Source organism: Polypterus senegalus, chromosome 5 (genome assembly GCF_016835505.1).
Source record: "Polypterus senegalus isolate Bchr_013 chromosome 5, ASM1683550v1, whole genome shotgun sequence".
Taxonomy (NCBI): domain Eukaryota; kingdom Metazoa; phylum Chordata; class Cladistia; order Polypteriformes; family Polypteridae; genus Polypterus; species Polypterus senegalus.
This window is the reverse complement of record NC_053158.1, coordinates 160,463-175,255: the sequence shown is the minus strand read 5'-3', so window position 1 is coordinate 175,255 and position 14,793 is coordinate 160,463. Positions and strand designations below refer to the sequence as shown.

Here is a 14,793-nt window from a genome sequence, read left to right as displayed (position 1 = left end):
GAGAACGAGAGAGAGATAACTGGCCAAAGTGCAGACACCACCACCAGGGGGCACACTTACCACTCTGGACACAGTCCTGTTGTGGAGGCTGCAGGGGTCTGCTGTCCCCGCTAAACCAAATTGTCTTTTACTCCAACAGGTGAAATATAAGGAGGTGGTGACCCCAGCCACAGCCGTTGGCGTGACCCCTGAAATGGAGCGGGTGCGGCGGAATCAGGACAACGTCAGCCTGGCAAGCCTTCACCCTTCTTCTTTACCCTCAGGTTCAAAGTCATCTCAGCTGTCCATGGCTGCTGCTCCCAGTCTGAGGGCTAAAGCCCCTCAGTGAAAGGTCCTCCTTGGAGACCCCCGGGTGCCCTACAGCACTGGACAATTTGTACTTGTGTCAAATGAGCACTTGGGAGTGGCTGACGTGGCACTCTGGGCAGCTGTCCGGTAGGTAGGGTGGTAAAGTGGTTGAAGATTTAGACCCCAACCCTCAAGAATGTTGGTTTGACTTCCCCTCTGTGCCCAAGTGCCAGGGCTCCAACACTAAAGAAACTGGAATGGCACAGGGCTTGGGTTTGTGTTGGCTAGGGGAAGGCGCTATATAGATAACAGCTGTTGGCTGGGGGTGTGACCCTCACGTCTCAGATTTAATAGGAAATGCCACAGTGCTGGGGGGCTCAATGGCCTCTTCTATGGGGGTCAAAGGAGAACAATCGGTCCCTAAAAACCAATATTGAGAAAAACGAGGGGTGAGTGGCATCAGCTAAATTACACAACTACTTCAGTCTTGGAGACCACCAGGTGGGGGCGCTATTAAACACAGGGTGGGCAGACAGCTGTCTGGGGGACTCTGGGGGACTTAGTGATGCATGACCAAGTCAAGTGAGCTTGGCACAGTGAACGGGTACATTGGTTATGACAGTGGGCACCAATGGGCAGGGAGATGGCTGTTTGTTCCTGCAGCTCTGCCCCCTAGTGTCCCAGTGCCCGCTCACCCCGTCCTCCTGCCGTCACTTGCTGCCATCTGCTCAGCCTGTCCCTCTTTCTCTCCCCGAAGGTGAAGTACAGCAGTGACCTGAAGGCCATGAGAGGGAAGCCGTGTGCCGTCACTGATACGCCAGAACTGAGGCGAGTCCGGAAATCGCAGAACGACATCTCCATGGTAGGAGAGGTGGCAGAGGACCACCCAAGACAGCGGGCACCGAGGGCACAGCCCTGTTGAGCACCGACTAACCCACTGGGCATTGCCCACACAGTGTGAATTACACATGCACCAGCGTGTCCTGAAGAGGGCGCCGTACCCCACAGTCTTAACCTCCTTACCCCTCGGTGAATGTGTGGGCTGCCTGAGTGGTGGACGCGAGTGCGAATGACCAGGCCAGTGACTCTCTCATGCCCCTTCACCCACTAAGGTGCCATCTCCTCCTCCTGTGTCTCTGACTGCAGGTCAAGTACCACGAAGACTTTGAGAAGACGCGGGGCAAAGGCTTCACCCAGGTGCCCAATGATCCCAGCATGGAGATGGCACGCAGGAATGCCCAGGTGGTCAGTGACGCGGCCTACAAGGGAGTGCACCCTCATGTGGTGGAGATGGACAGGAGACCGGGCATCATCGTGGGTAGGTGTGGCCCTGGACTGGCGCGAGTCCCTACTGTCCCTCCTTGGCGCCGCTCACTTGCTCTATTTCTGTTGTTTTTGACCGAAGACCTTAAAGTGTGGCGCACTGACCCCGGCTCCATCTTTGACTTTGACCCCCTTGAAGACCATGTCCAGTCCCGAAGCCTCCATAAGCTGGCCGGTACTGCTCTGCTCTTGCTTCTGCTTGCTCTTTGCTCTTCTTTTGCCTTTTCTGCTGCTTTGTGTTTCTTTTTCTGTTTCTGGCAGGGGCAGCCTGGCACACTGGCATCGATGCCATCCCGAGAGGTGGCACCCACGGCCCAGCTCTGTCCTGTCACCTGTCGGAGCTTGGTGTGGACATGACAGAGTCTACGCATTACCAGGGCATGACTGGTGCCAGGCACTGCCAGCTTTAGAGGGGTTCTCAGAGGACCAAGGTGGTCACTCCCACTGCCGACAGGCCCTGGTGCCCCTTTAACTTTTTGTTTGCTTTCCCTTTTGCTTCTCTGCATTCATTTGCTGTCCCACTCTTTCCTTCGCACCCCTGTAGAGAAGGCCAGGCGCTCGGGTGGGCAGCTGAGCCGCCCTCTGGGTGCCCTTGAGATGTGTGGGCACGATGACCGCTCGGAGGCGTCGGAGAGAAACAACAACAGCGTGTCCTGCTTCAGTGAGAGCACAGCCACCGGAGGTACATGTGGCCGGGCGAGGGCATGGCGTCCAGCACTGTAAAGGCACTATATAGAGCTGAGCCCTCACTATGAAAGGCACTATATCAAATCAAAAGGCATTCACCCAGAGCTAGAGGTGTCCGCTCATGGCATCTCTTGATTTAACACATGCCAGTCCACGGCATGAGGGATGATGAAGCAGTCAAGAGTGAAAGGTGGCATGGTGACCAAACATGTGTCAGCACCTATCCCTCACCCATCTCCAGGGCATCAGTGTGGGCAGAGCACAGGCTCGGCCACATCACTGAAGGGTCTCTGTGCCTTGTACCCTGGCACGTGCTTCATTGAATGAGCTGCTTCGTCAAGGGGGCTGTATTCAAGTGTTTGTAGTGGGCTACCACACTGTTCATGCACTGCCTGCCCATTCCCCGAGACCACCTCCTAAAAGCCCCTCTGTGTTGTTCCCGTGCAGCCCCGGTGCTCCCAGGAGCTTACCAGCAAGGCGGCCAGAGTCCCGGCTACGGCTACATGCACCAGACCAGCATCTCGTCCATGAAGGCCATGCAGTCCCCTCCGCATTCAGCCACTGTGGTGAGTATGGGGGGCTCAGGACAGCGTGTCTTTTGGGGGGTCGACTCCAATGACATCCAGTAGCATAGAAGCAATGAGATGAACCCCAGCTGATGGACGTCCTTACTGACAAATTAGAGGTCCCAGCAAATTTGACCGATGAGACCCACCTGATAAGCCCCCTGTTAATGAGCCCACCGATGTCAACGAGTGGTCAAGTCCCGGATCACTGACGTCCTTACCGTCCACCAATCTGATCAATACACCCTTCATGATGAGTCCACCTCCCGTGTGACCGAGCTGACCAGTCCCTGATAATGTGGGCAGTCATTGGGGTCCAGCCTCGGACAGACCCCTAAAAGATGAACCCTCTAACCATCTGGGCTGCTGCCAGGTCCTGTCTGATATGACCAAGCTGACCAGTCCCTTACCTCTCCTTTCTGTCTGACACGTCCATCCTGCTGACTCCCCTCCACTGGTGACTCCTTCCCTTATCTGGACCACCCGATGAGCTCCTGATTGACAGGTCCTTCCAGACGGCTCACTTATCGGCCAGAGTCCTAAGCCCACCCTGGCAAGTCCATCTACTGCCGAGTCAGACTGAAGGGTCCGTCACTGACTAGTGCCATGTGACGCATCCCACATAATGACAGACCCCGTCCTCACTATTAGAGCCCGTGTTGCGAGACCATCAGTGCAACAACGAACAGATGAGCCCCCTAATGGGGTGCTCATATCATCATATTCACAAATGTCAACAACACTGACCAGGCTGACCACTCACTGGCGAGGCACCCTGAGTCACTCATTAGTTTCTCTCGCCTGTCCCAGCTATGCCTTGAAGGACCCTTTGAACAGTGCCACCCCCCGCCCCACTAGCTGCAACCCCCACCCTGACCTGGCACCCTTGTTTTGACTTTTCTTCATTGTTTAGCAGGCACGATGATCCCACTGCTGACACCATCCACAGAGAAAGTCTGCTATTGTCATTGTGGGCTCACAGGAACTGGGCAATGTGACTTGACCACGCCCCTTTAAACCCCACCCAGCAGGAAGTCACGTCAGCCAGTAGGCTCAGCACCAGCCTAAGCCCATGCCATACTGGTGGTCCTGGTGACTCCAGACCTGCCAAATAATGAGGCACACCTGATAGAAATTCAAATGCTGAGTGACGGCATGTCCCCAATATGGTGACACCTGTCAGTCCAGTGCAGTCCCAGTGACGAGGCCCAAATCACAAGTCCTCTGTCTTCTGTGCTGACGTTGACAGATAAATGACACAAAGCACCATTAAATGTCACCTTTGTGACAAGCATTGAGTAGCAGGGGGCAGCAGTGCTCCTTTGTTGGCCATAAAAGACACAAACATCACACAAACCTGGAGGTCCTTTAAAACCATTTTGGTGACATCAGGTGGGCATGCCAAGCAAACCCGACCTCATGAACAAGACGTCTCCTAAATCCTGTGCCCAGGGGCAGTGGTGCTCTTTTGTCTGTCTGGTCATTTGCGTCACTCAGCTCTCTGTTACCTTTAAAGCAGATGACACAGGTAACTGGACACAGCATGAGGTTGCAGCAGTGGCATGATGAAAGTGTCACCCAGGGATGGGCATTTGGGCATAGAAGAAGCTCAGGCTTAATTTCTTCTGATTTTTCATTGGCTAAGCAGATGACCCATTGGAAAGGCAATGCCCATCACCTGCCCACCCACAGCCATGCTGCTGGCTGTAGTCTGAATGTCCACTCTGTGGGACAATGGGTGTCACACATGATGTCACACAATATCGTGACTTTCACTAAAGTATTGGAACAGAGAGCTCATTTGTGTGGCAGAAGGGTGCCCACCTGACCCCAACAAGCACAGGACTTCCAAAGCTATCTCAGACAGCCCATAGTGCTTGGGGTGCAGGTGGCATTGGGGCATGGGCACAAGTAGGCGATGTGATCACTCATTGTCTGTCTCAACAGAGAGTCTACCGGGCCATCTACGACTACGCCGCTCAAGACCACGACGAAGTGTCCTTCAGAGACGGGGACATCATCATCAACGTACAGGTCATCGATGACGGCTGGATGTATGGCACAGTGCAGAGGACCGGCAAGTCAGGGATGCTTCCTGCCAACTACGTCGAGACGTTCAACTGAGTAGCCGCCGCCACCTTCGAGCAGCTGACCGTAGAGGAGCCTTAATGCGCCAGGCACCCCCTCGCTCGCTCGCTCGCTCGCTGTCCTTTCTGGTCTGTCCCACTCACTGCTCCTCCTCGCTTTGTACACAAGATGGCCAGCAGGGGGCTCCACACACACTCCCCCATCTGTCACCGTCCCACTTAGTGGGTCTTCAGGCTTCACTCTGCAATTCCCAGGAAATTCATTAGGTAGGGGGTGGAGCTCCATAATGCCAATGGGATTGGCCAGCCTGGGTAGACACCACTGACTCCATGACCCCCTCTAGTGCCAGCGGGGCAGATGAACCAGTCTAATGTTTTACTGTTGGCACAATGAAAAGGAAGGACTAAGGCACAGGAAACCTCCATTAGAGCCCTGCGGTGTCCCCCCCCCCCACCTCCCCACTGGCCCGCACCCAGTAACAATGACAATGACCCAGTTAGGCTTGTGAGGCCATTCTTGTTTAGAACACTATGTGACATGAAGGGGGCTGACGAAGATGATGAAGATGAGCCCCATGTGTGTCCATTATCTCGCTTTGATGAAGGCCATCACTCTGGCCACTGGCACTGGGTGATCTTTATGATAAGAATGTCACCTGTCACTATGACCCTGACCCCTCTTAGTGTCACTGAGGGTGACCTTGCTTGATTTTTGTCTCTCAACGATTGGTTAGCTCTTGATGGGAGATGCCAGCTTCCAGCCTGCATGTGATGGCTTGGCTGATGGCTTTGGACAAGACTCAAGAAACTGGCACTGTAAAGTGAAATACCAAGAAAGTGCCACCTGTAACATCATTAAACTACACTGAAGCTAGGTGCCCAACAAATGCCAGGTGCTCACTTGGTGTTGTGTCATGTGATCGATCCCAGCTGATGCCCCCACTGTGTCATGTGCCACTGTCACCCTCCTAATGGTTCACCTCATTCTGACCCCAAAGTCCACAGAGTGCCCAGATGAAATGCGCCAGCCAGTGTAGCCCCTATAAGACTATAAGATGGTGTTGTGTGTGAAAGGCACTAAAATCATTGCCTCTAGCGGGCGCTCTGGTGCCATGATGGCCAGCGGTGACCTCCTGTCATCTTCATTACTTCCTGCCCTCACATATGTCAGACACACTAATGGTCACTAAGGGCCAGTGCCCCGGGCAGTAGGGCACATTGGCAACTCCTGGCACTCTGCTCACTTTTGGTCACCAAGAGCAGCACACAAGTGGACCCCATCATGACGCCTGTGGTCCACGAGCCTCCATTGAGATTCTTGTTGCCCACATGCCAAGTTTATCGAGAGGAAGATGACCAGGGTGGGAGGCTGAGGACCCTGCATGTTGGCCTGCTGAGTTTGGCTTTGCTACCAGCATTGGCCAGGTGAAAATTCAAAGTGATGCCCACTGTTTATAACGCCGTGTTGTAGGTTGGGTGTTGGAGGTTCGACTTTAGAATAGGAAATGAAGGAAGGGGCTTCCCCTGGAGGTTTTGTGAGTTGTTGTGGGAGGGCAGCCTGAGCGAGACTTGTGGAGAAGGTGCCAGGGGGGGTGTCGTGCCACATGAGCCTCCAATGAATTAAAGCCCATGTCACATTTAGGTGCCCGCTGTCTGATGTTTCACAAGGTGCAGAGTAAATGCCAGGCCAGGTGCCGCTCGCTCGCAGTGCAATGCTGGCCAGTGGAAGGGAATGCGCAGCTCTAATGCCTTATGTTATATAGCGCCTTTCACTGTGAGTAACATTATAAGATGCTTTACCTAATAATCAACGCGTGTTTAGTTGGGAGAAACTGTGGCCACCTGAAGTGAAGAGCCCAGGCCTAGAGCGCCATCTACTGGCCACACCTGACAGCTGCAGGGACACACGGTAGTCTTAAGTGACGCCTTGGGGATCGAGGATGTCAACGCCATGTGGCTGAGTAAGTCAAACATCGAGGATGGGGACAGACATGGCTTTCCACAGGAGCCCCCCAAAGAGAACTGGCCCGCATTCCAAGGTCACCTGACAGAGCAGCCCCGTCTTCTGACTGAGCCCATGGATGGGCGCTGAGACCACGTACACCGCCAAAGTGCCAGGACTGTGAGAGGCGGAGCTCAAGCGGCCTTTTATATAGCGCCTTTCATCCCGAGCACCATCACGCAGCTGAAATGAACGACGAGCAACTGGACCAATCATAACACCCGAGCCCTCGGCCGTCTCCTGGACTTTCCTACCACGTCCTTCTCATTCACTGGCACTGAGGCTGAGCGTGTGGGTGGCCTTTGCTTTAACTGGGCACGTCACGTCACCAACCAGGCTTTAGAGGCCCTGCTGTAGAATTAGGAGTGGGCTCTGGGGGGGGAGCAAGGCAATGCCAGGTGGGGGGGGTGAGGGTACAGCAGTGCCCTCATCGCTTCATGGGTGAGTGACTCGTGACTATCTCCACTGTCCTGCATTTCAGAGCCACACCAATGAGAATAAATAAAGATGTTAGCCAATCAGAGCCTGCCTCGTCTTTCACGTCTCAGTCCAGTTCCAAACTGGGACCCCCAGCTCTCGATGCCCACCCCTCCACACAATCGTCTTCAGATGTCACCGATTGGGGTCTGCTTCCTCTTCATCATGTTGCCTCAAGTCCTTGATGGGCACAGACACGGTGGCCACAATACAGCCGTGCCATACGGTGCCATCCAGCCATTCATTTATTCTCCACTTCATCCATCCATCCAGCTCTTCATTCATGACCTGGAAACCCCCCCCCCCCCGGAGTGGACCCTGCCTTGGGTGAACCGGTCAGTTGAATGAGGGTCCCAGGAGCAGCACTGCCTACCCTCTGTGCCTGTTAAATGGGGGGTGACAAAGTACAGAACTTTTGAAGGTAAGTGACTTTATAGCACCTGTCACAGGACCTGCCAGTGACAGCATGTGTGACACTCTCACAGCGGTGGCCCTTCTCCAAGCCAGCTGCCAGGAACATCGTCCACAAGCCAAAGGTCCACCCCAAAGGTAAGGACTAAACCCATCAGGAGTGGCGATGGGCTTCTTATCAGACCTGAAAACCATAAATGTGGTAACATGTCTGAGGTCTTCAGTCACAACAGCCACAAAGAGTGTGCCCAGGCTTGAGAGGTGGGCACCTGCCTGACGGACTGGCACCAGTGTGACCAGCGAGGTCTGTCTGTGTTACACACAAACACAAACACACCTGTCCTGTTTCCTGCCCATCGATCAGTGCTGCCAGGATTGGCACCCATCCCTGCCACCTTACAAAGTGGACAGCTGAATCAGTTGTGCGTATGCACAGCCCCTGCCTCTCTAAGCCCCGCCCACATTGGTGTCATGCCCCTCTGAGACCACACCCAAAGTCCCTCCTCCTACTTCCAGTTTCTTCTTCAAGGCACCGGCCAGATTGGACAGTGTGACCTGATGCCCACTCTGTGACCTCCTCACCTGCAGATGGCGTACACGGCAGAGAAAACAGGGACCACCAATCAGAGCAGCAGAGGGTACTAAGTTGGCTCCTTATTCTTGTCATGATAGACTGACATTTTGTGAAGACGGGACTCGGAAGGGACCAGAAGACAGATGGCCAAGTGCTCTGATGGTGGGCTTGCTTACTTACTCAGTCTGCCTACAAAAAGGGATAAGGGTCCCTTTAAATGACCAGTCAAGTGACCCATGACACCCCAGACCCTCACACATCCCTCATTGCCCACTGAGCTTGACCTTTCATCAAGATGTGGCAGATACACGTTTGTCTGCTCCATGGACACTTTGGACATCTGGCACACTTCACTTCATCTGGGGTCCCAGACCCCCCAAACACAAGAAATCAGGTGGTGGGATTTTAGAATTGAGTCTCTCAGTCTGGGAAAATGGAGCTGAAACCACAAGGGGGCAGCAGCACACCATGTGATGAAAATCTGAAATGAAAAAGAAGGGAAACAAAACAATGGTGGGGGTTAGGGGGCATCCATCCAGACCCTCTGACCAGACACAGGACACAGGAGGGCAGACGCTGGTCAAGTACACCTGAGCCAATCAACCCAAAGTGACACCACCGACTGGACACCCTCAGACCCCCAGCACGTGACACAATGCTGGATTAAATGAGACAATGACAGTCCACTGTAGTAACACATGACAGGGACAAATGGTGGGGACTCACATGATGACAAGTCAGATGGTTTGTGTCTGTCACTCCTGTACATGTAGAAGACACCCCAGGAGGTCCCAATGTTGGTGACAAGAGGCTGACATGTCTGTGCAGTGGACTGGCCGAGTGGGTAAACGGTGACCATGCTGATGTCCACAGAGTCACAGGTCCAGTTTGGGGTGCTCCTTGATTCCAGTTCAATGTGTCACAGAGCCCCGAAGTCAGTTGTCATTCAGTCTCGACACATGAAGGGGACGATGACTCAAAGAACTGTAAAGATCATTAAAGCGAGGGACATGAATTAAGGCATGAAGACCACCTGGACACTGAGAGGATGGTCCAGTCACGGACAGGGACAAGCAAGGGTCCAACACAAGCCCCCACACTGCCCCTTGTCACATTGGGGGGGGTTTCTCTCATGGTGTCATGTGTGCTCCAGACCAAGAGAGGGCGCACTTGCTAACTTTCTCCTTGTCTGCCTGTCAGCCTGGTCAGATGACGACTGATGCCACCTCTTCTTTAAAGACACACTGACACAGAAGGACACAACGTGTGACAAGTCTCCTCTGTGGACCACCCTCACTGTTTATAGCCCACCCCCAACACTTCACGCCATCCATGAGACACAACGATGACAGGAGAGAAAGAAGCAGGGGGGGCCCCAGAAGATGGGGGGATCTGTAGAAATTGATTGGATTGACCCCAACATGAGGAAAGTAGGCAGAGGAGAATCTCAAGAGACAGTCGGAGTCACCCCATGTGCCCCAGGTGGGAATAAAGGCGCTATATAAGACGGGGGCCGAGTCAGCAGCTGCCTTTGAATGGGGTGTCATCTGAAGGCGCTACACAGGTGGACGTGCTTACCTGTGTCACTGGACCGTTAGCGTTCATCTAAAGAGCCTTTCATATAAAGTGTCAGTGCTTCCATCTGTATAGCGCCTTACATAATGCGCTCCACTCCCAGCGATAACTGGCCTGTTCTTCTGTTCCACCCATCTTGACCCGTCACAGCTGGCACCACAGATGGTGAAGTGATCTTACACAGAGATTCAGGGCTGATATTTATGGTTTGTGTATAGCGCCTTACATAGAGAGCCCACCACACACTCTGCTCTCCATTCTTACTGGAGGCGGGTCACCAGTGACCCTTCAATTCAGTGTCTCAGTCACTAGGGGGCTCCATTTTATTTCTGCTCACCTCGTGCCAAACTTCTCATTGGTGTTAACTGTCATGCCAACAAATCCCCTCCACTCATGGATGGCAGTGCCAGCTCCCCCACTGCACCCACTAAGCCAGGGCAGCCACTCAGCTTCACTCCACCAACAAGCAGCGCTTTGATTAAACGGGCACTCGTCTCATCAGCGCTGATTACCCGCTGTGCCGCTTCGAGGGGCTCTTGACTTGCGCTCCTCGTTATGACATCAAGGACACTTGTCACACAATCAAGGGCTCAGGGGAGCGGAACAGTATGACAGATGCGTCCTCGCCAGCCAGGGCAGCCCTCTTGCTGACCGCTCAGCTGCACTGAGGCGGGTTGGGCTGTTGCTGTGTGATGAGTGTGAAAGGCGCTATATTTGAGAACCAAAGACTAAGCTTGGACCTCAAGACCCTGGCACTCTGGCGGGGGATCCTTAAGGGGAGAAGCCTGTCAGGGTCCCAAGGTCAGTCAAGAATGACTTTTCCAACAGGAGGTTCACGTGAAAACAACCCATCAGGCGGCATCACCCATCTACCTGTCGAGTGCCCATTTCTGAAGCGCCTCACTGCTCTGACCCATAATGTCCACCTTCTGCTAAAAGGCCAAAGCAGAAGTAGGACTGTAAGGGACAGGACACAGCTGGCCGTCACAAACCAACCAGAACGTTCCACAAAGCACAGCACGAGTCTCTGGTGAGGTCAGTCCATCAACGAGTTTATGTCACACAAAGTGCCACTCAGAGTGCCAGCATCACTGGAGAGAGAAAAGAAGACGGCACCCCCACCCCAATCTGTGGTACTTGAGTGGAAAAATACCGGGATGGCCAGCTGTGCCATCTTTTGAAATGCCAAAGAGAGGTGCCAGTTTTACCTACATGGCATTGTTAGAGCTCAGAGAAGGGCGCGAAATTAGCAGTAACAGGGTGGAGATGCTGGCACCTTGGGACCTCAGGGAGCCCCCTAGTGGCTGGGGCCTGGCACTCTTACCTTGAGTCTGTGCCACTGACTCCCTGTGTGCCCCCTCCACCAACCTCTTCACGTCTGCACCATGTCTGCAGGAATGGAAAGGCACTATATACAATCAAGGCTCGTTTATTAATGAATTTATTTTTATTTTGTTCACCATTTCTCACTCCTTCTGAATGAGCACACAGACATGCAGGTGATGCCAGTCTACTGATGCCCAGCCTCAGTGCCACAGCTGCTAATGCCAGGGCTTATGGTGCTGACCCGCATGACCTGCATCACTTTACTCTACTTAGCATACAAGAAGAGGCTTTCAGGTTTGGGGTCTGCAGCCAGAGCCCAGCTGGCACAGCAATTGGCTCAGTTTGGTTTGCCAGGGACCCTTTGCCATCCCCAGTCTGCCCATATGAGCACCGGACCATTTTCTTGAAGAAGTGCAGACTTTAGGGGGCGCTAGTGGGTTGTCCTTTACCCTAAATGACGAACAAAATAATAAATGAAAAAAAACTGAACAAATCAACGGGCACCTAACACTCATGCCCTGTCCCCTTGCTGTGGTCAACTCACACTTTCACCCTTGTCCCCTTGTCTCCCTCACCTCCCCAGTGCCCATTGGCCCCCATCACCTCCAAGCTCCCTGTGCATTGGCACTTTGAGGCTTTGATGTCCGGTTCAGGGTCACCTTTTGTAAGTCCCTCAGGGTGACCCAAGTCACCATTCAGGGGCCTGCTGGTGCCCCTGAGATCCTCCCACCGAGTACCCTGCAGACTCCACATTATGCAGAATGTGACTGGCAGTGCCAGGCTGGCTGTTCTGCCCAGTTCTCCTGTGAGCCTAATCCACCACACATTGGCCTGTCCCACCGTTATGCATAAAGGCGCTATATAATAGCCAGGGTCCTAGTGCCCCCCAAATGAGCCCAGTTAAGGACAAAGGACTCAGCTGAACTCCAGCCAGTTTCATGCCCGTCTGTAGTGCCACAGCCCTGCTGCTGCCCAGTCCACCGACTTAGCGTTCTTCTCCTCCTTTCAAGGTGGCACTTCATCAGCTGTCATTCCCGACGCCTCTCGTAAACCGCAGTGGCTCACCGCTGTCACGGCTGTCAAGTGATAATCCTTTGAAGAAGGCCCTCGAGTCCCTGGGCTTAGGATCTGCTGCGTAATTAGCATGGCACACCAATCTGGCAGAGACAGCTATCAACTCTCAAGGCCCTCGCAAATCTCGGCCTGTCGAGTGCCCAGCTTTAATGGCAGGTAAGTGCAGAGCCTCTGGGGAATGGAGAGCCGGGAATGCCACCTCTGGTTCCAGTCCTCCTATCCCAGCGCCCGTCACGTGGTCCGGCCACACCTCCCACACTTTATGATGAGATCTGCTGGATCTGTAGGCCTCCCACCTCCACATCTTCTTGAACTGGAGTCCTGACATTTGCCCATAGGGGACGCCTGCAGTTTGCCTCCATTTACCATCAGCCTGCATGCCAAGCTGAATTTGTGCCCTCTGCTGGCATCTTCTTTGCCCATCCAGGTTCGGGGGATCTCTCATGTCTGTAACACCTACAGGTAAGCACATGTGTCACCTGAGTTTGCTTGTCCTTAAGGGGGCATATGGTCCCCACCCAGCCTTGTGCCCGCCGCTCCATCCTAGTGAGTATCCAAATGATGGCAAACAGAAATTCAGAAAGGTAAAAAAAAAAGAAAAGGAATTGTGGCAAACGTGCTTAGTGGACACGGACCTCCGCAAACCAAGGACAAATCAGAGGAGACAAGTGACATGGCACCGCTACACCCGCTTGTCAGTTCAAACCTCTTCAGCTCATAAGTGGCACCAGCCAAGCTGGGTCAAGAGGTCAAAGTGTGCCAGTCTTTTAGGTCTCTGGGGACACCAGATTTGTGAAAATGTGACTTCTTCAATAAGAACAGGAGGGCATGGCTGTAGGTGGGCTAAGGGCAGAAGCCCTGCAGTGTGGTGGGCAAGCAGGACTTCTGAGACCTTCACACATGAGCCTGATGTCACTCTGGACTCTTCAGGTCGGTGGGCAGATTGGCCCGACCTCATCACGATTGTTCAGAAGAGAAAGTCTACAGGAGAGCAAGCAGGCTGATTGAGGACCACCAAGAGCGAGGGAGGGAGGAGGAGGAGAGACTGAGGAAGAGAAAAATTCCAGAGCTGACCTGACTTATTGAGCCTTTGAGTCTCCGATGAGTTCTTCAACCAGGACAGGTGACAGCAGTGGCCATCACAGCCGCACTTCAGCACAGCACAGATGAAGGGAGACCACTGAGCCCACCGAGTTTGTTTGTCCCACCGTCTCCTCCAGACGCTTCCTTCTTAGGGTCCCCGCTTCACCTCCATGCCTCGGAAGTTCATTTCAGATTCCCACAAGTCTTCATCTAAAGACGTCCTTAGTGCACTTCCCCTCATTCACCACCAGGTGTCCTCGATTCACCATTAAGTTCACAGCCTTCTGCTGATCTCCTTCATCAGCGCCTTGGAGGATTTTGAAGACCTTTGATGAGGACCCCACGCAGTCCCCTCTGCAAGAGACCCAACAGGTCTGTCACAGTAGGACATGTCCCATGATGCCCCTGGCCGCTCAGCTTCAAGTGCTGCTCTGTCTAACCCACCAGAAGCTCAGCATGTTTGGGCCCGACCAGGGAAGCCAGAAGTGGCGGTGAGGCCAGCAGGGGGCGCCTACCCTGAGGTCTATGTGTGGATCCCAGGGACACTGTGATTGGCTGAGCCATAAAACGGCGGTCCTGACTCTCCATGGTCATTAAAGATCCTTTGGTAGGGGGTCCCCCGATGGCCTGACCACTATGTCCTAATCCGTTTTTTAACCCCTAATCATCTGTGACACCCCTTCACACCTTACAGCTAACGTGTAGTGGGCATACTGGCACAAGAATGGCTGCTGCACATTGCTGGTGCTTGAAGTGTCACCTCAGTGTCCATGAAAAGCACTCTCAGGAGGTTTAAAAGGCGCTATATACAAGTCATTCATGAATGAACGGACTTCAGATGGGCCCTTGTCATGTGCAAATGTCACATAAATGTGTGAAAGCCCCTTGGCACTACTGAGCTGACAGTGTGGTGGGCAGCAGGACTTTGGGGTGAGTGGCCAGTCCTTGTCATAAGTGTCACAAGTGGCCGTCACTGTGAGTGTTTTGCACAAATTTGCTCAAAGCAGCAGTAGAGGAAGTCCAGCGGAGAGCAGGTGACCATAGAGGAAAGGCTGGAGAAGCAGGCTGGGTGATGTGGACAGAGTGGCAGCTTATATAGCACCCTGATGGGCAGGCACAGTCTCTCTTCTGCTGCTTTGCTTGCCCGACTTCCTTTTCCTAACTGGCCGGTTTTAGGCATACGTAGCCCACCAGGTACAGCCGGGCTCTACCGGTCCCTTCCCAGTGTGACAGATGGATGCCCCCCAGTGAGCTGTGTGTGACTTGGAGTGGGCGAGCCGTCGGGCTGCCATGGCCACGTCTTCTCATGGCAGACACATG

The 14,793-nt window shown here is 53.6% G+C and overlaps 1 protein-coding gene across 12 annotated transcripts in view; it reads left to right on the top strand.

Moving 5' to 3' along the window:
• nebl (nebulette) overlaps positions 1-7,474 on the top strand; it is a 65,679-nt gene extending 58,205 nt beyond the window's left edge. For 4 of the 12 annotated variants that reach the window (XM_039754227.1, XM_039754230.1, XM_039754229.1 and 1 more), the window contains 7 exons: positions 140-232; positions 1,046-1,150; positions 1,435-1,606; positions 1,694-1,786; positions 2,156-2,293; positions 2,746-2,864; positions 4,812-7,474. In XM_039754227.1, coding sequence (XP_039610161.1) covers positions 140-232; positions 1,046-1,150; positions 1,435-1,606; positions 1,694-1,786; positions 2,156-2,293; positions 2,746-2,864; positions 4,812-4,988 — 897 coding nt within the window. In that variant the 3' untranslated portion in view covers positions 4,989-7,474. Of the gene's footprint in view, positions 1-139; positions 233-1,045; positions 1,151-1,434; positions 1,607-1,693; positions 1,787-2,155; positions 2,294-2,745; positions 2,865-4,811 lie in introns of those variants that run through there. The other 8 variants (XM_039754235.1, XM_039754237.1, XM_039754228.1 and 5 more) reach the window with 7 other exon arrangements.
• Positions 7,475-14,793: the final 7,319 nt, after the last annotated feature.